We start from the raw sequence: 22529 nt of genomic DNA on the forward strand, positions 1-22529 counted from the left end.
TCTTCAGGAGAGACTGCGGCTGACCCAGTTGAAGCGGGAGGTGGATGACCTGGAACAGTGGATCGCTGAGAGGGAGGTGGTTGCTGGCTCCCATGAACTAGGACAGGACTATGAGCATGTCACAGTAAGCTGTTTTCCCTCCATTTGCATCCTGTGGAGATACTGAAGTTCAGGGAAATGTATATAAATAGATTATGTTGCTCACTTTATCCCTGATTTTTTTTTTCAATAGATGCTGAGAGATAAGTTCCGGGAGTTTGCTCGTGACACTAGCACCATTGGCCAAGAGCGTGTGGATGGTGTGAATGAGCTGGCAGATGACCTGATTGAGTCCGGTCATCCTGAGAATGCTAGTGTGGCTGAGTGGAAGGATGGGTTAAACGAAGCCTGGGCTGATCTTCTAGAGCTCATTGACACACGCACGCAAATGTTGGCAGCTTCATATGAGCTGCACCGCTTCCATCAGGATGCCATGGAGGTGCTCGGACGTGTCAAAGAGAAGAGGGAGGCGCTACCTTGTGACCTTGGCCGTGATCTGAACACTGTTCAGCATCTACACAGACAACATAACACTTTTGAACATGACATCCAGGCCCTCAGTGGACAGGTCAGTTACTGATAGTGATCTCATGTGAGATTCTAAGAGAGCCATGTGGGCAGTATGCTCAATGCCTCTCCTCTTCCTCTTTGACCTCCTAGGTGAACCAGGTGCAAGATGATGCAGCACGGCTGCAAAAGGCGTATGCTGGCGAGAAAGCTGATGACATTCAGAGGAGCGAACATGCTGTAACCTCTGCCTGGGAGGGTCTGCTTGAGGCTGGTCAGGCTCGCAGGCTCCTCCTGTTGGACACTGTGGAGAAGTTTCGCTTCTTCAACATGGTGCTCGACCTCATGCTCTGGATGGACGGCGTCAACCTGCAGATTGATGCGCATGACAGCCCCAGGTGAATGTCGTTTTATGCTTAATTTGCCAGTGACCCTAATGAATGGAGTTATAATCAGTGTTATTTGAGTCTTGCCTCACCTCTCGTCTCTGTTTTCCTAGAGATGTATCTTCTGCAGGGTTGGTCATTGCCAATCATCAAGACATCAAATCAGAGATAGAGGCCAGGGCAGACAGCTTTACTGCCTGCATTGAGATGGGAAATACTCTCATCAACAATAATCACTATGCAGCTGATGAGGTATCCTTCAGTGGATTAGTTTCCTGGTTATCTGCAGTCATATCCAGGCATATTTACAGAAATAGTTTTACAGTAAGAAAAAAGGAGCATTATCTTTGTCAGTTGTCTCTTGTTACTGACTGTTCCTTGATTCACAGATTCGGGAGAAACTGGCTCAACTGCTGGAAAAGAGAGACAAAATAAACAAAAAGTGGCAAGACAAAATGGATCATTTACAAATTGGTATGCATGCTTAACATGTTTTAGAGTTCATAAAAGGGCACATTCAATCTTATAGTGTCGTGGCAAAAAAGAGTGAGGAATACATTGGTGTGGGCATGTTTGCTATAGTTTCTGAAAGGGTGTGAAAGTGTGAGTCATTGGATATAACTCCTTACTAATATTTTCAAATGGTTTTTATTCTGCTTTTCATTATTTGTTCACTTGCTCTTTTTTATTCTTTTCTCTGTACTTCAGTGCTGGAGGTGTTGCAGTTTGGACGCGATGCCTCTGTGGCAGAGTCTTGGTTGGCAGGACAAGAACCTCTGGTGCGAGCAGCAGAGCTGGGCTCAAATGTAGATGAAGTAGAGAGCCTAATTAAGCGCCATGAGGCTTTTGAGAAACTCGCTGCAGCCTGGGAAGAACGCTTTGTGCTGCTGGAGAAACTTACGACAGTAAGTGGAGAGATGACTTGAATCACACATCAAAATTTGCTGGGTGTTTGACAGTGGTTTGGCCTGGTCTGGAGTGGCCTGGTAGATACTGGACTTAAAGGATATTCAGTTGCTCATCTATAATGTTGGCAAAGAAGCCCTCAAGCACAAGTGAGTTCCCATATTTCAGCTGGAGGAGCAGGAGATCCAGAGGAGGCGAGAGGAAGAGGAGAGGGCCCGACGACCCCCTACACCACCCCCACCAGAAGTAGTGCAGTCTGAGACAGAAAGTCAAGTGCATGATTCTGCAGCCAGGTAAACGAGAGGGGAAGCTGTGGCAGAACAGTGTTTGGCGTTCAGTATCAACAGAATTCTTTTTTCTAGCTAACATGCTCCCTTTCAAACAGAACCAGTCTGGACCAGACCACACTTAATCAGTCGGTGTCGGTGAATGGAGTACACAGTGATAATGACACATCTCAGGTGAGACAAGTTCTCTTGCAGTTTTGTGCTCTGTGCTACAGCAGTGTAATGAATACCAGGTTTCCAAAGTAATTTGCCAGGCCACTAGCATGTAGTGTCCTGTACCATCTTTGCCATGTTGTCTTTAGTCATGTTAAATGACATGAATTTGTGTGAATTGTTTTCACTCTATCTGTGTTAAAGTGTTTAATGGTGAAAGAGAAAAAACAGAGATTGGTCATTTGCATCAGTGTTGCCATGAGATGTTCACCTGCACATTTAAACTGTGGAAATGTTTTGAAGCAAATCATGAAATTCCTGAAAATATACCACAAGTTTGCATCAGGGTTTTAAAGGAAGTATAAACCTGTAAGTACAGGGTGTCATACATTTATAACGTAGTATAAGTGTGTGTCCCTGCGTCTGTCTGTCCAAGTCCAGCCAACGGTGTTGTTTTGGTGCATGTCATGTCATATGATGACATTAATTGCTGTTATGAAGTTGAATTTTTTTCTGTTTACTTTTCTCAGTCACCATTTTTCAGAGTGCATATTAAGTGTTATTTATGAAATATTGAACCCCTCCCCTTTCAAAAAAGAATTAGTGCCATCCAGAGGTTTCAAAGCGACAACCATTCACCCACCACCTCAGGGACCCTCGTTCAGTTGAACAGGGCACCTGTGAGGAGAAGAGTCGGAATCAGGTAAACTGTCATGTATGTTACAACACATAATATTCATGACATTCCTGACTGGCAGATGAAAAGAAGCACCGGGTCACTTGATGTGTTTCAGAGGAGAAGATGACGGATGACTCTGGCTGCTTGTGGAAAGTATTGTAGTAAGCCTATTTAGATCAGCAGCTAATACCACAGAGAAGAATCAGTCCAACAAAGGGAGCCATTTCAGCTAAAGCTCTAGAAGTGCAAGCCGCACACTGACTTCAGAGTTCTGCTATAGAGAAACATCTCATTAACAATATCTTATTGCGTTTTTACCAGCAGTCATTATCGCTATCGTTGTCAGTGGGAAAGAAATCAGAGCCTAAACGTGTGTGTAAGCCAAAGCAGCTGGAGCGTGTGAGTACCAAGCCGTGGTCAGTTTTGTAGCTTCCCCTCGCCCCCTTCACAGCCTCTGCTCAGCTCCTGGTCAAACTGCAGCGCCTCTTTTTTTTCTATTAAGAAGCCATTATTTTCTGTCACAGTTACAACCATTGCTTTGTTTTTTCATGCACCATTCAGTTTCATCAATGAGCACCATTGCTATTTAAAGGCATGATGCAGATTCATGAGCAAGATTGTTTTCATGGATCAATATATACCGCTGTTGTACATGTGCTCATATTGACCAGGACAGGAGTGACTGTGTATGTGAGGCCCAGAGTTGTAAGTGTGGTGATAATTGTAAACGTTCAATCATAATTTATATGTAGCTTGTTGTGATCTTTCCCTCTGTGTGTACACTTTTGTGATGAGTGTGAAAGTCATTTGATGGAACCATTAAACAAAGAAGGGTTTATTGAGGAAAAGAACAAACAAGTTATTTCTTAGCTGAGCAGGCTTTCTATTACTGTCACATTTGTTTTTATAATTTGGAAGACTTAAGACTTTAGTTGTATTTGAATGTGTTTTCATGTATGTTTTCGTTTGTGTTCACGAGCCACAATGTAGAGTTTTGAGTCATTCATTTACACAATAACGTACTTAGACTTGACTCAGGAGGCAAAGATTGTCTTTAGAATAATATTATTTGTATCTGCCTGTATTCCAAACAAATCTGGCATTTTGGATTATTTGTGAAAGCAAACATTTTAACTCACTGTGTTTAACACAACATGCATGTTTCCCTTATTTAAGTATTTTTAATAGTATGTCGTACCTCTGAGTGACTGTAATCTGTTTAATATCGGTGGACTATGCTCTGCTGTTTTCCCTGGTAAACATACAGTGTCGTTCAGGCAATCGTCATCATGGCTTTTCGTGTGTGGCTGTGAATGGCTGCTTTCCTGCTCACTGCTTCCATCCAATTGCGTATCTCTACACTTTTTTACCATCATTCTTCTCTGGTTTGAAACACAGAGCTCCGAATCCGAGTCCGTGAACGGACCGGGTAGGGACAGCGGGCTGGCATCTTCCCGCCTTGAGCCGTCTGCCACATTGCCAAGCAGGGGCGGAGCAGAGTCTGATCCAGAAACCATGGAGGGGATGCTCTGTCGAAAACAGGAAATGGAGTCGCACAGCAAAAAGGCAGCTAGCAGGTGAGTGTTGTTACGAGGGGCCTTGGTAACAGACTTTGGGGACACAATCATGACTTGATTTTAGTTGAAATTATTGTTCATTTAAATGCTGGAAAACTAAGCCACCTGTGTTTTAATCCATCTGTCGGCCAGTCTGGTCAAGATGTACTGTAGGACACTAACTCCAGGCTCATGTCTACCTGTTTTTTTATCTGACCTTTGAAATCTTTTCTATCATTTGATGTATTTTCAGTCTCACTGCCTTTTGACAAAAGTCTAAGTCATATTTGTAACCAATGCTAGCTGAAAGAGAGACTATGTACTCTTTTTATGTGCAGCATATGCTGCTCCTAATCCAGTTTATTGGCTGTCATAGGTCCTGGCAGAATGTATACTGTGTCCTAAGAAAAGGAAGTCTTGGTTTCTATAAAGACAGCAAGAGCGCTAGCAGTGGCATTCCATACCACGGAGAGGTACCCATTAGCCTCGGAGAAGCTGTGTGTGAAATAGCCCACGACTATAAGAAGAGGAAACATGTATTCAAGCTCAGGTGAGAAGAGAGATGGCAAATAAAAGCTCAAAGACAAGGATTCCTGATAGTGTATAAATGTCATGTCAATTGACTGCATAAATGAAAATGGGAGGGCATGATGAAATACCAAGAAAATGGCAGAACTGTGAGATGCATTAGACTTGATAATGTAGATTATCTCTGACTAATGCTTTATCTCTTCAATGCTGTGTCTGCAGGCTCGGGGATGGAAAAGAATTTTTGTTCCAAGCAAAGGATGAGGTGAGATGTACAGAACAGAATTATTCTACTGAAATAAGTAATTAGATACATATTAGTTGTGTGGGAAAAAAAAGTCTTTCCTGTGTCCTGCAGCTCAGTACCTTTATGAATATGTGTAATAATTTTTTTTTTGTCTGTCTAAAGGTGGAAATGAGCTCCTGGATTCATTCCATCCTCAGTGCCATTCCAACAGAGTCAGGAGACTCGCCCGGCGGTCCACGGCCCCTCAGTCGTGCCATGACAATGCCTCCCATCTCACCCAGCTCAGGGGACGCTGGAGGCGTAACCATGCGCAACAAAGAGGGGAAAGAGAAGGACCGTGAGAAGAGGTTCAGCTTCTTTGGCAAGAAGAAATAGAACACTTGTGAAGTCATTTCTGGAAACGACATTTGTCCAACTTCAACAAACTGAAGCAGGCATAAAGGAAAGTACACACAGGTCACAGAAACACACTGCTGTCAGTGCAGGCCCCGAGGAATTAGTCGACAGCTACTGTACATGCTTCCAGTGAAGTTCATTTCCTTCTTTCAGGTCCTCTTTCTCACCAGTTTTATCTGTTATTTACTTTTTCATTCAGTCAATCCATATTTGACTCTTAGCTGCACCCAACAATGAAAGCCCTCATCCAAAAGTGATGTGAGCCATCCAGCAGAGGCAGTAACAGATGTGGTTGGCTTTAGGTGGGATCCAGGCCCAGTTCACCAAATTGACTCCTCTACAACATGAAAATTCTCTTCAGTGAGACTTTATTGGCAGAGCTGTTTTGATGCGGTGTCTTTAATAAACAGATGGATGGATGGTGGCTTTCCACTGTGGTACACTCTGGTTTTATTTCCCCACTTTCAAACACACTCTCTTGGGAAATGATCACATTAGTGTATTTTTCTGTTCTGTATTGATGTTATTAACCAGATATTATTGCTATTATTATTTATCTTTTGCTGTTGCTGTTTGAGAAAACAAACTAATTCATGTGACATTAGATAAACTTGGTTCATTGTGTGGAGAGAAGCAAATTTGGTTCAACTAGTGGAGAATAATGGGTTTGCCCTTCTCTGTATTTTTTGTTTTGTTTTTAGGAATGACAGTTTATGATGTTTTGAGGGAAAAATAAAGCTCAGTTTTTGCAGTGTGCAGTAAATGATCACAGATTTCATTGGGAAAATATATATTTAATGTTTTTGTTAATGTTTTATGTGATCTAATTTTGCCTGTATTTGATTAATTCTTTTTAAATGATCTTTTCTGCTTGATTTTCAACTTTTTTTCTGTAAAAAGCAGAGAAGATTAGTTTTCTAGTGTGCGTGCGTGCGTGCGTGCGTGTGTGTGTGTGTGTGCGTGTGTGTGTTGTGGTGCTGTGGATTTTGCATGTTTATGTTGTTCCTGATCAAAGGCAGCTAGGTGGATGCTGAGTTTCGATACGTAAGTGCAGACGAAAACCAGACACAAACACAAAATATTACTGAACGAATTTCATAAAATCAGCTTTTTCTTTGCTTTTGGTTTTTATTTTATATATATATATATACCCCATTATCAATGAAGTTCCTGAAGACGGTCTTCTAGTAGCTGCTCCGTTCTTTCTCTCTGTCTACTGGTGTGAAGGCACGGGGGCAGTTTGAAGATAAAAAAAGCTGCAGCACATTTTCTGTGGCAGACTGCAGGGACATGAGCAGGACAGATGGACAACTGACAGGTTTCATTACGTGTCAACTGAGGGTTGTGGAAGTGAGATTGAGCAGGCAACGGAGAATGCACTTCGTGTGCTACCTGATAGAGAGGTGTACTGAGCCTTACTTGAACCCACTACTGGAAACCTTTATACAAAGCCACCCTTCATTTAAACAGCCTTAAAGGCTGTTTTCTTATTATGAAGATGATGTGAAAAAATGTGCCCTGTGGCAATGATCTCATGTATGTCAGTGGACTACATATATGCAGTTACAATCTGAATTTACAATAACCATGGAAAGCTTAGTTCACTAGCAGTGAGAGGGAGAAGTCCAAAATTGCCCTCTTGCACATGTGGCATGACTTCATGTAGGTTTATACTTGTTGGTGTGTTATCATTGCCATCTGTTCTGCTCTGTGTTGATGTTCTCATCAATACAACAAGAGATCACTTCATATTCAGAACTAATTATGTACAATTGGCATTTACATGAATCCCAAGCAAGATAATGGCAATCCAGTATAATTATTGTAGAAGTGCTCCTCAAATATTGGACATTTTAAACGAGAAAGGCATTTACAGTGTTTTATGAGACTATAGGGAGCTGTGTAATTTCTATCCAAGTATCTTTAAACCACTGGATTGGATGGTAACTTTATTATAGTCAGTCACTTAAAGCCAAGTGTAATTTTGTCTTTTCTAACAGTCAAAATGCAACAAACTTAGTGGATAACAATTCTGAATGTATGGGATTTATGAATTATTATACAAGTGGGTTGCAGGTAATTAATTTATTATATCTTGAAAGTAGCTCCTAAACCTGGTAATTGCCTGGATGTGTATAGCATACCTTGGAGGGCCGATTAGTTCACAGGAATGTTGCACCAAACTGTTGCGATAAACAGCTGCAAGTAAACTTGCATTTGGTTGTCGTTTTAACAGGCTGGCCTTATTTTCTAGTCCCAAATAAATATTATACCAAATCTCATGTCAGATACCTTCTGAATCAAATTAAAAGAAACAAAAAAAACAAGCGAACATCCATTTTGAGACTGTAGAACTAGTTTCATTTAACAGCACCTGGTCCAAACTGTCAAACCTGCCTTCTGTGTCAGTGGAACATTGTATTCCAGGTGTGACACAGCTCCAAGCTTCAGTCTAATTTAAGTAGTCTTAAACTAAAGGCTACCCAGGTTCGTAGGGTCATTGCATACATAAGTGAGCCAAAGCAGTTAGCGTACATTGTGCACAACTTCAAATGGAGGTGTCGTTCTTCCCCAGCAGATGAGCTGTTTTAGCAGCAGTTGTCATGTTTTCTCTTGCCCTGGGCCTCATGAGGCACAGCATCCAGTTGGCATTATGGAGGTAACACAGTGCATTTTCTTATCAGCTCATTTGAATGTGTGATGATTCAAACTAGCTTGGCCAAATTGGCCATACAGTATGAAGCATAAACATGTCTCCTACCTGACATATTGTACATGGACTCTCTCACACACGTACCTGCACATTTGTGCTGTACTGTATATTTACTGCAGAATGCCCCTGTTGATCCAGTCTTGTGGAAATCTCCTCAGCTGGCTGTGATTCAGTGTTACATATGACATCCTTTTTAAAATAACTTTGTGCTGCTGGTGAGCTTTGACCAGAACAGTATGTATTATCGATGTCAAAGAGGTGAGTTTTAGGTTATGAGAGTGCTTGTAACAATGGGGCACTTAATGAAGAAGAAGAAGAAAAAAAACTACTTTAGCTTGAGTATTAGATATGAGTGAAAACAGACTGGTGACAATTTGAGCTTCCTTTTTTTTTAGAAGGCAGGGTATTTGCTATCTAGTGGGAGCTTGTATTTTTTCATCCAGTGGTCTGTCTTGCAGCATTTGATAAGCCTGTCCACCTACCCTCATTTCTTTTGATGAATGTCTGTTCCTTCCGCTGTGATTCAGTTGTTAATACCACTATTATTAATTGCTATTATTATCATTATTGCTACTGTTGTTACTACTAATGCAACTTATTGCAAAAATTATAACTGCTGTCCATTTTCAGGTATGTGTCTGTAATACCAGACCCTTCCACACGATGTCGGTGTGCAGTGGAGCATTTTCATTACAAACTAAAAGTAATGTTTGTTGACTTGTGTATCTACATCTAATATTAGGAATAATAAAATGTGGTTTAATCAAAAACATGACTTTTTATGTTAATAGGGTTGGAATAAAAGCTGCAGCAGTCAGGTGCATAAGAATGAACAAGAAGCCTATTTGAATTATGGTGTCTACAAACCCACAACATGTTTTCCATGGCTCAAACTGTTCAGTTATGTATCTCAAAAATGATTAAAACATTACTGATTGAGATTTTATAGTAAAGTGTATTAGTAGTATTTTTCAGAAAAAAATGCCTGTGTGATTCATTTTGAGGTTATGCTGCTATTATTCAACTGCTTAAGGTTGTACTTCAGTAATTTAGTAGTCAACTCCCATCAAGCTGGTGGATTCACAAAGGTCCAGTTAAAACAAACAAACAATAAGGTGATCAGCGATCTCCTGAATTTGAATCCTTACTGTAGGTCAAGATCTAAAAATGCTCAGTCTTAAATTTCCCATAATGCAAGTCCAAATCACCTTTCATCAGAACTTATGACATATCCACAGTTATGTTTTCATGCTTTAGAAGAAAAGATGTATATAAATGTCTTCACAGTGTATGATAGGTAAAATAAACTTCATGTGTAAACTTGGGTTCCCTTTAAATGCAACCAAGTCGATACCAAATGGGTAAAGTTGAGATTTGTAGACCAAGGATAGATAGAGTTTAAACATTTTTAATTCCCAGTTATGTTAGTATGAAACAGTAGTTGAAAAAGCACCAGGGAAAAGACTTGGTCAGCATGTACAGACAGATGATCAATATAAATGTAACTCTAATCTCATATAGCCTAAATGTATAAAAACAAATTGATTGCTAAATATCATTTTCACCATATTACTAATACATAAGGTTATTAAAATGTTTGTCTTTTTTTACCTGACAAAATCTAAGTTAACTATGTCTGATCTGAAAACACTGCTTATCTAAAATTATTAATTTGTTTTTAAACTGTGTGTATATACATTTTTTAACTAGGCTACTAGAGTTTAATTTAGTTTTTTTAAGTCCAAGGTATTTCAGTGTATCGTCTTCTGTAGTATTTCCAAAACTTAATATTTATCTTCTTTAGAAGCTTGACATGTGCCACGCTTTTATTTTGAAAGCTGAGGACCAACAACAAATGGACAGATGTTGGTGGGTAGAAAGTTGTATTTCTCACAGGTGACTGCAGAGAGGCACAGTTGAGCTGTAGACAGGATTCCACACATTAAATCTCTTTTTAATCCATGTTATCAGTGTAAAGATAACATGCCATAACTGAAAAACAAGCATTCGTTAGGCGATTATAATATTTGAAAATCTTTCGTCTTTAACGCAAATGTATTCAAACTCTGGCTTGGTTTCTTTATTCCCTGTATGAACACAATAACATCACTGGAGGTGTATATTTATCTTCTATTTTTTGTCTCAAATGGTGCAGATTTAGGGCCCAAGTTACATCTAATTATACCAATGTTTTTTTAAGGATAATCACCTTTATTGGCCAAGTACGTTACACACAAGGAATTTGTTTCCAGTACAGAGCTGATGGCAGCCATTTGCGGCACTACCTCAACTGATGGCTCTAACCCCCAGGGGCAACAGGGGGATTCAGTGTCTTGCCCAAGGACACTATGACTGCCGGCACTGAGATTTGAAACTTCAACCTTCTGGGTGGGAGACACCTGCTTTACCACTGCACCGCTGTTGCCTCCCCTGCTTTAGTTCGGCTTCATGTTGAGCTTGCTGTAGTTCATCCCATGTAAGATGGTGCAGTCTTTCATAATTTATGCAGTGGTGGAAAGTACTGTAACTAAGTACATTTACTCAACTACCGAATTACAATTTTGAGGTTTCTGTACTTGAATATTGTCTTTTTCTGCTATTACTGTGACTTCACTACATCTCAGAGGCAAATATTGTACTTTTGTTTTATTGTACTATGTATTTGATAACTTTAGTTACTATACTGTACTTTTCAAAATCAGACTAACCAAACAAAATACAATATAAATATAGGACTACTGGTCCCTGGTGGGAAAGTCAAAGCTAGCTAGCTAGTAGTTAATATCAGCTTCACCTTTACCAGCTGCAACATTAAATTTGATGAACACTAATGCATCAATAGCCTAATTATAACTTAATAATATGATATATATTAATGTGAAATTTGCCATTCTACATTATGAATAATTTTAGTACTTTATATTTTGGTACTAATACTTTAGTATTTTTTATTTAAGTAACCTTTTTACACTGTAATAAGTAAACTTTTATTTATGTAAGCAATCTGAGTAGGCTACTTCTTCCACCACTGATTTTAAGAACATAATGTTAAAGGATACTATAAACTGCTGACTATAGTTTTATGTAAATAAGACTTCTAGCTGTGTATAAGTTCAGTCAATTCCAAAGCATCACCAGTAGGTGGCGCCAGGCTTCACGTTTCTGTTTCCATCTGCCTACAAGTCAATACAGAGGCCACATATTACCCGGCAGCCACATTCCCCGTGTATGTGCAAGATGGCCGCTGTTGTTGAGAATGTTGTCAAACTGTAAGTGACTTTTCTACATGTCTTACATCTGGGTAGCAGACAGATACCGTGGTTACACCAAGTCGGCTGTATGATTATACGGCCACTAACCACGTCGATAGGTAGCTTAGCAACATTTCTACTGACTTAGCGAGGTTAGCCAAAGCTATCAGACCGTCGTGTGTGTTCACATCCTGGAATGGAAGTTAGCAGACAGACAGATAACGAAACATGACTCCATGTAACAGAACGTGTTGATTTGATTACAAGTGTAGTTATGAATATATTAGGGTTACTTCTTAGGTCTTTCTAGTCAAACAGGCATCGTGGTGTTAAGGTCAGTTATATAGCAGCTAGGAGGCTCCCACGCTAACAAGCTAAAGAGAGTGTAGCGTTAATTAACGTTATTGCCAACGTTGTTAGCGCAGGCTGGAGGTGTAGCGACTGGCCAACTACTCCAGAATGAATGAAAGACTGGCCTGGAAAAGCACACATTTAATGTTGGGACCCCAAGGTTATACACGCTGCATGGCTCTCATTTCTCATTCGCATATAATAACTCCTTGAAAGTGTAAAGTTAAAAGTTTTCAGTGAGCCGTGCTAGGTTGTACTAAAACGTGCTGCCACTTCCGTTGTCTGTATTTTGCGTAAGGTGTTAAGACATTTTACGGCAATTGCGAGCATTTGGGGAAGCCCCCAGTAACCACGGTAACCTATAAAAATATTAAACTTTCCCGAGTCCTGTATAAATGGATGTTTCTTTTAAATTGTACCTTGTCGACTTCTGCAGTTATTTATGACTTTGTGTCAAATCATTAATTAAAAGATAAAACTACATATTTTCGGACCAAACCCATCCTGTCCTGATAACCCAAGGTGAAAGCTGCAATAAAAGTTTTAGAAACTAATAATCATGGCGCTGAAATGAGAAATGTTCACATACATGACAATTTTTTTACAACAATTAGCTAGTTGATTAATTGATTATTTATAATTTGAAATGTTTTAATTATAAAAATGGACTGAAATATTAAGATTTCCTACTTTGTTTAATATTGTTGTAAACTCAGGATTTTGGGGTTGTCTGACTCTTGATCAGACAAAGCAAGGCAATTAGAGAAGTGACCATGGACTGTAAGAAACTTGAATGGATAATTTTTCATTATTTTCTGGGTTTTGTTTAGACTGAGTGATTAATCAAGAAAATAACTGGCAGATTTAATGATAACACAATTATGTGGGAGTTGAACCCTTTGGTATATACTGTAGTTTAATTAGTCTGAAGATTTGCTGTTTGGACATATTTTTCCTAGAAAGAAAGGCCTTTATTTCCAATTTCTTCTTTACCAAGTAGCACATTGGCAACACAGACAAACAGCAATGTGCAGAATTAATATGCCTCTACAAAATAAATGAAATCTGTCATTGGAGTTTCAGCTTTCTTGTTTTAAACAATTACACACTATACTCACATTAAGGCACCAATGCCTCACTCAAAATGTCTTACTCCAGGGTACCCCGACAGCCTCAGCAGTTGCAGCTGCTGGATGACAAGACTGTTTGTTTGAAGAACTAGTTGATAGGTCTCTGTCATGAGCATGCTTGTCAAACTTTGAGGCAATGCACCCAGTAGCTATCCCGAAAGGGAAAAATGAAACTGCACCATCTATCTGATATAGTTATGTTGACAACACTGCACACCTGTGACTGTGTTGACTGCCAAACTCTGTTATTGGTGTACTAACAAAAGAGCACCTGCTGTTGCACCCTCCAGAATTAGCCTGAGCTACAAAGACACTGTCTGGTGAGTGAGCTATTTTTCAAAGGCGACAGCAGAGTGGTTAAAGACAGCTGTCTTTAAACTTTCAGAGAGGTTTAAAATTAATACTCTACTCCTTCTGGGGTAGCCACACCTTTTTTCACCATTTTAGACCTAATACTCAGCATCTGTCTGTTGTTTTGTTCTGTCAGGCTTGGAGAACAGTACTACAGAGATGCAATGGAGCAATGTCACAACTACAACGCCCGACTCTGTGCTGAGAGGAGTGTCCGGATGCCGTTCCTTGACTCTCAAACTGGAGTGGCCCAGAGCAACTGTTATATTTGGATGGAGAAGAGACACAGGGGTCCAGGTAAGATAAGAAACGTCTTCAGTGAAATGTTTTCTGGGTTGAAGACCAAAACAGATGTTCACATAAGATCATTTTTAGTCTGAGAGGGAGGGAAGTGATCCATTTTAACTTTGACTGAAAGCAACTTTTGGAGAAAAACTCAGCATGTGTACATGTCTTTCAATCTGTAAGTAATTACCAGTTTTTACCTGGTAAAATTAATAAAAAAAAACTGCTGACTTAAAAACTTGCGGGTCAAAGTATCCAGTAACAATGCTTACAAACGTTACCCTGACTGGGCTGCACTTGCTGAAATTGCCTATGTTCAGCGTGCCAGCAGAGAGGGGCTGCTCTCTAGTGCTCACATGGTGGAGGAAAGTGTGGCGCCGCTTAATGTGCATTGCAAGCTACAAAGAGACAGACTGGTTTCCATGGAAACGACATCAGCGTTGTCAGCGGTTGAAAGGCCCAAAATAAGTAAGCTTTATGAGGAGATGAGAAGTTTTTGTGGCTAAAAAGTAATTACTGGAAAATGTTTGTTGTTCCAAGAAGGAGAGCTGCCCGTCAGCTCAGACTGCAGAATTAGTTGTTAGGTTGAGCAGTCTGGTCAGAGCTGTGGATTTTAGGACTGCTCTGGATTGTTTAACCCTGAAACTGCAGCAATAATGTGAGTTTTCAGGTAAAACAGCTCACAGTGTTGCTGTATGTTAAGGCTGTTTAATGAATACTCCTACGGTGTGTTTGACATATGTTTTATTTTGGTACTTGGTGTCAGCTGAGTAGAGCAGATTGATTTGGAAAATCTATAGGCTATTGCTGTCATGTTTATAATATTCCAGAGAAGAAACATAATTTTGGGTATATAGTTGCTTTCTTGTGATCCTATGTCAGATCAGTAACACTGATACTGATAGAGTTTAACAGAGGTAAAGCTAACTGTTTACACTGCAGGTACATGAATGTTTGGATTAATAAAGCACATCCACCAACAACATGATGATAGTTCTTTATGCCAGTGTTAACGCTGTGAGGAGGCATGCGCTTGAAACAGGTCCTAAATACTATGCTGACAGGTGCCACTGTGACAAGATACTCAATGTTATTCACTTCAGCTTCAGCTGTCAGTGGTCATAATGTTATGGATGATCGGTGTATATATCCTGTCTGTCAAAAAGCAGATGTCTTGTATTTGCGTATTCGGTGCTTTGTCGATGGAGCTGTTCTGCTGTCCCCCAGGCATGGCTCCAGGGCAGCTTTATACCTACCCAGCCAGGAGGTGGAGAAAGAAACGACGATCTCATCCTCCAGAAGACCCCCGGCTTATCTTTCCTCCTGTCAAGTCAGGTACCACAGCGCTCAGCTCAGTTCATCCTCTGTTTCACCATGGCAGCCTTTAATAAACACCTTGCCATATATTTGACCGTCTTGTAATAATAGTCTACTAATGAGATGTTTTACTATTTGAATTTATTTGGCTTTTGCATTTATGTCTTAACTTATTGTGTTTTGTTCACAGAGCTAGATTTAGGGCTGAAGAAGGATGCTCTGTCATCATCAGACGGCAGCAGCCTTGAGGCCCTGCTGAAGGGGGAGTCCCTGGACAAACGGATGACCACAGATGTCCGAGGCTCTGAGGAGGATTCAAACCTGAGCGACTACACCGGAAGCCTGAACCCTGCTTCCCGCATCAGAAAGGTTCTTGTTTTCAGCATAAGGCATAAGACATGCTTGTAGTGAAGAAAATAATTTTACTTTGCAATTATTTTTCTCATTATGTCAACATAGAGAATCCTAGAGCCTGATGACTTCCTAGATGATCTGGATGATGAGGACTATGAGGAAGACACGCCTAAAAGAAGAGGCAAAGGGAAAGGGAAGGTAAATAACAGACTTGGTCAAAAGTCCAATCCCACTGTGTGTGTGTGTGTGTGTGTGTGTCGTCACATGTTTATTGACTAACAATGTCTCTGTCCCCAGGGACGAGGGGTGGGAAGCAGCAGAAAGAAGCTGGATACAGCAGCACTAGAGGACAGAGACAAGCCATACGCCTGTGACAGTGAGTTGTGATGGGGGAGAGCGGAGCATGTGAACTCTTGTCAGTATAAAGGGTTAATGCAGATGTCAGTAGCTGTAACATTTGTAATCTACTCAAGCAAGACTTAGCCCCAGTCCTCATTCTTTGTCAGCTCCCTTTACATTTCTCCCCTTTCTTCTCAATGTCTCCTATATTCCATCTTCTCTTTGGTAGACCTCCTGAATCTGACTGGTTATTAAGCTAGTTTAGGCTCAGCTATGTTTTTCTGTTTGTCATTATGATACCAAAACATTTCCTATACTTGCATTTCACATCCTTCCTGAAATGTTTCTCCCACTTGTTGTCATATTACGTATGTATTGCTTGATGTTTTTTCCTTTTCTGTGAAGCATTTTCACTTAGAGCTGCAGTTGTGCAGCACAATGACTGACTGACATGTCCTCTGTCAGTCTGCAACCTGTTTCTCTGAGTCTCTGTCTGTGCTCTCTTCTCCTTCTCTCCTCTCTTTCAGACACTATCAAACAAAAGCATATTTCAAAACCTTCTGAAAGAGGTATATTTCTCTCATTCCTTTTTACTCCAGTCTGCCTTGTCTTTCATCTTCACTGCCTGTTTTAATTTTCTGTTTATTACCAAGTACATTTGCTCTTTGTGTAGTTCAGTTCGTAGGGTGGATGTTTTGTTCTACACAATTTACTTAAATGTAAAGAAGTAGATTTAGAAAAGGTCAAGACTGTTATTGTACAGCCTGGTTAAACGGTAGTGTGTAATCAGCCAAAGATAAGAGCTGTCTCAGCCTAAAAACAGATAAGCTTTAGCCTATTAAAGTCATTTTTTCCACCCAATCTGGCCTTGAACGCCCCATGGATTTAGATACACTAGAAGCTGGACGCTGCTGCTCTTTTTTATTTTGTCCTTTTGTCTTAACATTTTTTTCCCCTTTGCTTTTGTTTTTCTTTATTCCTGTTCACCACCTCTGCACCCTGTAAAGTCTCATTCCACATCCCATGTTTTAGAGTGAACTGCTGCCTCTGCTGTGGTTTTGAATCAGTGTGAAGCCTGTTTGACCTTTTGGACAATACTTTTCAGCTCTTTCTGCAACTGTACACAGGCACTTGGCATGTGACTAGCTGCGTCTTTTACAGCTTCACCAGGATGCTCTGGAGAAAACAGTCCTTTAGAGTACAGCATATCACTCCTTTAGAAGGCAGCTGAAGAACAGGATGCTAGAGCCTTTTGAGGAAGTGAAAATGAGAGAAAGTATGGAAGTGAAAGAAGAAGTACTTTGTCTTTGGGAATTATCTCATGACAAACCTCACCCCCTGTGACAACGGCTGCACACAGTGGCATCTTTGTCCTCCCTAAAGTTAGCAAATCCTTACACAATCTCTGGTTAATAGAATAAAAAAAAAAGATCAGAAACTTTAGTGTTCAGAGTGAGGAGCAATTGGTAAAATAATTCCGCGTTGAATTACAGAGGTCATATCCAGTACACTCGTGTCATTTTGAGAGAGATGGATACAGTATATGAAACACATTTCTCAGTTTATTCAATGTGACTTAGTCAAAACCTGCTGAGGTTGTGTGTGTTGTCAGTTGAAGATGTTCAGACTAGTTTTGTGAAGATCACACACCTGTGCAGTTCTTCAGTGTCATATTATGGTACGAGTGGCTGAGATGTCATCTTGATAATTTAATACATGGCTGCCACAGGGCTCCAGCTAAGAGGATGTGATGATGAATGTCTCAAAACGTTGCGTCAGAGCATATTCTTTGCATTCCAAACATTTTCATCATTATTCATTTTTCCTCTTATTTCATTGCAAATTTTATCATCTCATTGTGCTGCTCTTGATTTCAAACAAAAAAAAGCAAGTGACTGCAGGAGCCTGTAGGGTTCTTACATGTTTTACCTGGTGTTTCAGGTTCACTTCACCACTTAGCAGTGGAAGTGTATTAAACTGTGCTACCATATCAAAGTTGTGAGGCACAGAAAAGATACTGCACAGATCTGACCTTCTGAACATAAAGTATGGTTATGGTCATCGAAGTCTTAGTAGACATAATTAGTTCTTTTCATTTTTTTTACAGTTAAGGACATCTTGGTTGCTGCTGTCACTGAACATACTAACAAATGAATTATACCTGTAACAAGATTGTGCCTGTTTCCAACTATAAATTGTTTGAATAGTTCCTGCTCATGTACAGTATATAAAGCTAAGTAGGAAACCATAGGGCTTTGGTTATAACAGCAAAACTCTTTAAAGTCTTTGTATCATAAAAGACAGTCACCAAACAACCTGGATGATAAAAATAATCATAGCAGGTGGTTCTGTTACTCTCAGAAGTACAAATGCATTTTGGTCAGAAGTGAAAAATGCCATAATAGCACCATAAACAACTAGTCATCCCATCCATCCAGTCACCCTCCTTTCACCACTGAGTTTTTACAACATGGACATTACTCATGATTTCAGCGTTTTCATGTGTGTGGTGTTTTCTGGTTTTGGTGACAGTCTGTGGGAAGCGCTACAAAAACCGACCCGGGCTAAGCTACCATTACGCCCACTCCCACCTGGCTGAGGAGGAGGGCGAGGAGAAGGACGAGCTGGAGATCAACGAGCCCGCCCTACCACTGCCTGAGGAGCCTAAAAGTAAGAGAGGAGTCATTAAAGAGATTTGGACTTTCAAATAACTGAACACTGATGCTCTCTGTGTTTTCATCTTGTCTCCCAGCTCCCAAGAAAGGCCCAGATGGTCTTGCATTGCCTAATAATTACTGTGATTTCTGCCTTGGGGACTCGAAAACTAACCACAAGACCGGCCAGTCAGAGGAGCTGGTGTCCTGCTCGGACTGTGGACGCTCGGGTATGTTTAAGGCAGTTGGCTACTGGAATAGAACAGTAACAAGAAAAACCCAGTTTGTTTATGACTGGAGATATTTGTGGCAAATTATAAAATGATAGTTTTTTTCAACACAGGCCACCCCTCCTGCCTGCAGTTCACTCCTGTAATGATGGCTGCTGTGAAGACGTACCGCTGGCAGTGCATAGAGTGCAAATGCTGCAACATGTGTGGCACCTCGGAGAACGACGTGAGCTTACCTATATTCAAGTGTTGTACAGTGCCTTCAGAATTTTTTTTTAGAAATGTGCAAAAATGTCAAAAAATGTTTTACTTTATCATTATGAGTTATTGAAAGATTTAGGCAGCAATGCAGTGAATACTTTAAGGGGCTGTATGCTTATTACTAGATGTTTAGGCAGGAGGCTCAGGTGCTTCTGTCATCTCATTTCTTCCAGGATCAGCTTCTGTTCTGTGACGACTGTGACAGAGGCTATCACATGTATTGTCTCAACCCGCCCATGTCTGAACCTCCAGAGGGTAAGTTCAACACACTAAAGAAATGATGTGATACAAGACACAAATGGTTTACACATCACTATTTTCCGTTTTAATTTAGATTTTACAGTACATACCATCCCACCTTTTCTGATTTGGGGTTGTAGAACTAGGACTGTATAGTTTTGAAAATTCAGAAAATGTATATCTTTTCAAGCGAAGGAGAAATAATAACAGTAACATACATTTTGGTACCTGTAAACACTGAAGGAATCGGTACCGAATGTGTGTGATGATTCTGCATCCTCTGTACCTTTTCAAAATGCTTCAGCTTCTTGTAGGAACGACTGGGTTTCATTTGAAAAATTTGTGCCAATGAGATACCAAAGCTTTGGTAATGATACATCCTGTCCTATTTTTACTTGATTTATCAGACTCGAAAAACTTTGTTAATGCACCTTTAACGATGGCTTTAAACATCTGACACTAATAGTTCTCTGTCCTTTTGGCACTCAGGGAGCTGGAGCTGCCATCTATGTCTGGACCGTTTGAAAGACAAGGCATCCATATACCAGAACCAGAACGCCCCACCATCGTGATGGCTGCTCTCGCCTGCACATACTCATCACTCAGCTGTCCCGCAGCAGTATGCTTTACCCTTCAAGACAGACGATAATCTCCCCTGACGAGCTGACCTCAGAGGGCGTGTTCAGCAGACAGTATACTGTATTGTGAAAAGGGAAGTATACCATATCAGACTGGTCTCACTTAGCTTCAGATATGACTGTTACACAGTTTCAAGCTCCGCATCAGCCACATAGATTTTTATCTTCACCCCTTTGTCACATGGTTGGGGCACCCTGTAGCCAAATGGTTAAGGGCGCGGCGCACCACCTACCCCGGGTAGCACACTGCATGTGCGATGTCAGCGGTCCGACCACCGACATTTGTCGCAGGTCCCTCTCCCTCTGTCTCCCGTTTTCTGTCCGCCTCTTCACGACCTACTATACAGTAAAGGCTAAAAGCCTGAAAAAACAAAAACATTGGCCATGTGGCAATTCAAGCAGTGCTGAATTTCTACAAGCCTACAGGGCATAAATAGCCAAATTACAATGCCCTGTTTTTACACACATACCTACAAAGACGATAAAACCATGTCTCTATCCTGCTATGTACTGATTTTATGACTAGAGCAGAAATAGAGCTTACTAGAATAAAGTAGCATGCCAATGCTTCCTTGTGGTAACAAAAGACATTTTATAGTATTTATATATTTCTATGGTATATAATAGTATGTCCAAATTGGAAACAGGATGGCCACGTAATGGTCTCTTTATTAGGGCCCATCTCATCATTATGGAAACAACCACTTTTCTTTTATGGCACTGCTGATATTTAGTAATTCACTTGATCGAGTGAAAGGGATCTGCTGAGACTGTAAATGAGTTTCTATCTCATGCCCACACCGGTACACGCATGAATAGACACCCTGACATATTCGTCAAAGTGGCTCCAAAGACTGAAGGACTTGAGGAATGGCAGCCTACACTCGAGTCTAGTTGTTGGCTCCTGTGTGCTGGTGGGCCATTGAGCTCACAAAAATGCACGTGGACATACTCGTGCATGTTTCATTCAGGCTTTGGGGCTTTGTTGACAAAACTGTCAGCTCTTGGCTCTGGTCCTGACGACTGCAGAGACTGGGTGCTGATAATTGACTGAACATCTGTCTTCAGCCTGGCCCTTCTTTGTTTGACAGATGTGTTAATGTTAGGAGGATGATTGTTCCTGTCACCTAAAAATATAAATGTTATTTGCACTATCAGCCAGGTTAAAGGATAAAAAGCCTTCACATTGCTGTGTTGTAGCAGTTTGCTGATCATGCATATCTAATATCTGTTGATGCTGTGGCACCACTAGATGACTTTATTGTAACTGAGGACTACGCGACCTTACAGACGATCACTTGCTGACGAGGTAAAAGCAATATAAGAGCTTCTTTTGGCTGCTGGGATGACAGGGACTCAGCAGAGTCAGTCTAGGCTCTGCTGGCAGAAAATGTGTGATACTGTAAATTTTCACTAAGAAAATCCTATTACGGCTAGGAGACTGGAGCAGCACTTATAGATGGCTCCACATTATAGAAAAGCGATTGTGTGTATATGTATAGTCCTATGGAGAGATGGCTCCTGTTGTCAGTGCTTTCTCATGTAATGGTTTCCTTCTGTGGCAAGGCTAAAAGAACAAAGTCTGGCTGAACTGCCTAAGCAGTTACTTTACCTCAAACAAACAGTATTTAAAGCGTGGAATTATGCTGTAAATAGACTGGACAAATGCAGAGGGATAAATAGTGATGGCAGCTGCAGTGTCTGCTTCAGTAACTGCATATTCTACAGTTAAACAAGCGCATGCTCAGTAATTGTCTGCACTCTTGTATGCTACGTAGTCGTCTCTGCGTTAGGTCGGCAAAGGTGTTGGGAAGTGGTGTAATATAAATTAACCCAGCTATCATGTAATTTCAATAGCCAACTAACAATTATTAATGCATTACACCAGTATAACTTGGTTTGTTTTCTCACCACGTTTTAACCGTACTATTATTTAGAGACAGTGGCTACTAGAATATTTTGCTGGTTGTTTTTGTATTCATGAATGTTTGCGTACCTGATGTGTGGAGCATTTTGGGACTTAATGGAAGTTGTTTTCTAGTTAATCCTGTGATCCAAGTCTCAGCAGAGCTCCTCTCTTCCATGGCTTGAAAATAAAGCAAAATCCATAACATGATTTTGAAGTAAATTCGACACTGAATGGTAAAGTAAAGATGGACCAAGTATCCAACTTCTAGGCTGCACTCAGAAAGAAGCCATAAACAAGAAGGGGTCCTGTGGTTTTCATTATCAGTGGCGCCTGCAGGATTATAATCCATAGTACACACAAAAACTGCCTATGGCAGAGTAAATCTCATTTTAATGAGAATCTTTTCACATTTTAAGATACTCTGCTCGTTTTTACGAGATACTTTTCACGTCATTATGGCATACTGTATTTTCTTGTTATAACAACGCAGGCTATTTTGTCATAACAACACAGCCTAATGTATTTTCTTGTAATAACGTGAGCTCTGCTAAACTTGGAGTGAGTAGTACAGTATGCACACTGGCTTTAAGCAGCACCTCCGTAGCTCATTCAGTTCAGCAGCCTCTCTCTCATCAGCACCTCCCATACAGACTTTTCAAACGTGGCCAGCATTGCAATCGGGAGTTGCACTCAGGCCGGTCTTTGAGAATCACTGATCTAACACTTAAATCCACATACAATAGTCTGCAAATTAACACATGAATACACCTCACGAGCCATGATAAATAAATAAATACCCTGCACGTCCTATTGATGTTACAG

At 40.5% G+C, this 22529-nt stretch overlaps 2 protein-coding genes across 3 annotated transcripts in view; both read left to right on the forward strand.

The window, feature by feature from the left end:
* Nucleotides 1-9167, forward strand: part of sptbn2 (spectrin, beta, non-erythrocytic 2) — a 49905-nt gene extending 40738 nt beyond the window's left edge. The window contains 13 exon segments of the mRNA XM_020598710.1: nt 1-124; nt 233-607; nt 700-944; nt 1046-1184; nt 1322-1406; nt 1641-1837; nt 2007-2131; nt 2224-2299; nt 3279-3356; nt 4356-4534; nt 4890-5063; nt 5264-5306; nt 5451-9167. The exon segment at nt 1-124 is cut by the window's left edge and continues 28 nt beyond it. Coding sequence (XP_020454366.1) covers nt 1-124; nt 233-607; nt 700-944; nt 1046-1184; nt 1322-1406; nt 1641-1837; nt 2007-2131; nt 2224-2299; nt 3279-3356; nt 4356-4534; nt 4890-5063; nt 5264-5306; nt 5451-5663 — 2053 coding nt within the window. The 3' untranslated portion in view covers nt 5664-9167.
* A 2381-nt stretch (nt 9168-11548) lies between these two features.
* Nucleotides 11549-22529, forward strand: dpf2 (double PHD fingers 2). Of its 2 annotated transcripts, XM_020598706.1 has the most exons (12): nt 11549-11666; nt 13617-13777; nt 14993-15100; nt 15273-15451; nt 15542-15634; nt 15734-15812; nt 16303-16344; nt 18308-18445; nt 18528-18659; nt 18773-18885; nt 19094-19175; nt 19650-22529. In XM_020598706.1, exons 1-12 carry the CDS (start codon nt 11626-11628, stop codon nt 19730-19732), a joined length of 1251 nt encoding a protein of 416 aa, XP_020454362.1. In that variant the 5' UTR covers nt 11549-11625; the 3' UTR covers nt 19733-22529. The 2 variants fall into 2 exon arrangements, with proteins under 2 accessions (XP_020454362.1, XP_020454363.1); XM_020598707.1 differs by lacking the exon at nt 16303-16344.

This window comes from Monopterus albus, unplaced genomic scaffold (assembly GCF_001952655.1).
Source record: "Monopterus albus unplaced genomic scaffold, M_albus_1.0 scaffold39.1, whole genome shotgun sequence".
Lineage (NCBI taxonomy): Eukaryota > Metazoa > Chordata > Actinopteri > Synbranchiformes > Synbranchidae > Monopterus > Monopterus albus.

Excerpts from the sequence above, each read along its gene's own strand:
- dpf2 (XM_020598706.1), top strand. The coding sequence starts at position 11,626 with ATGTGCAAGATGGCCGCTGTTGTTGAGAATGTTGTCAAACT. Across the intron at positions 15,101-15,272 it reads CTTTCCTCCTGTCAAGTCAG|AGCTAGATTTAGGGCTGAAG; the intron begins GTACCACAGCGC and ends TTTTGTTCACAG. Across the intron at positions 18,886-19,093 it reads GTGGCACCTCGGAGAACGAC|GATCAGCTTCTGTTCTGTGA; the intron begins GTGAGCTTACCT and ends CATTTCTTCCAG.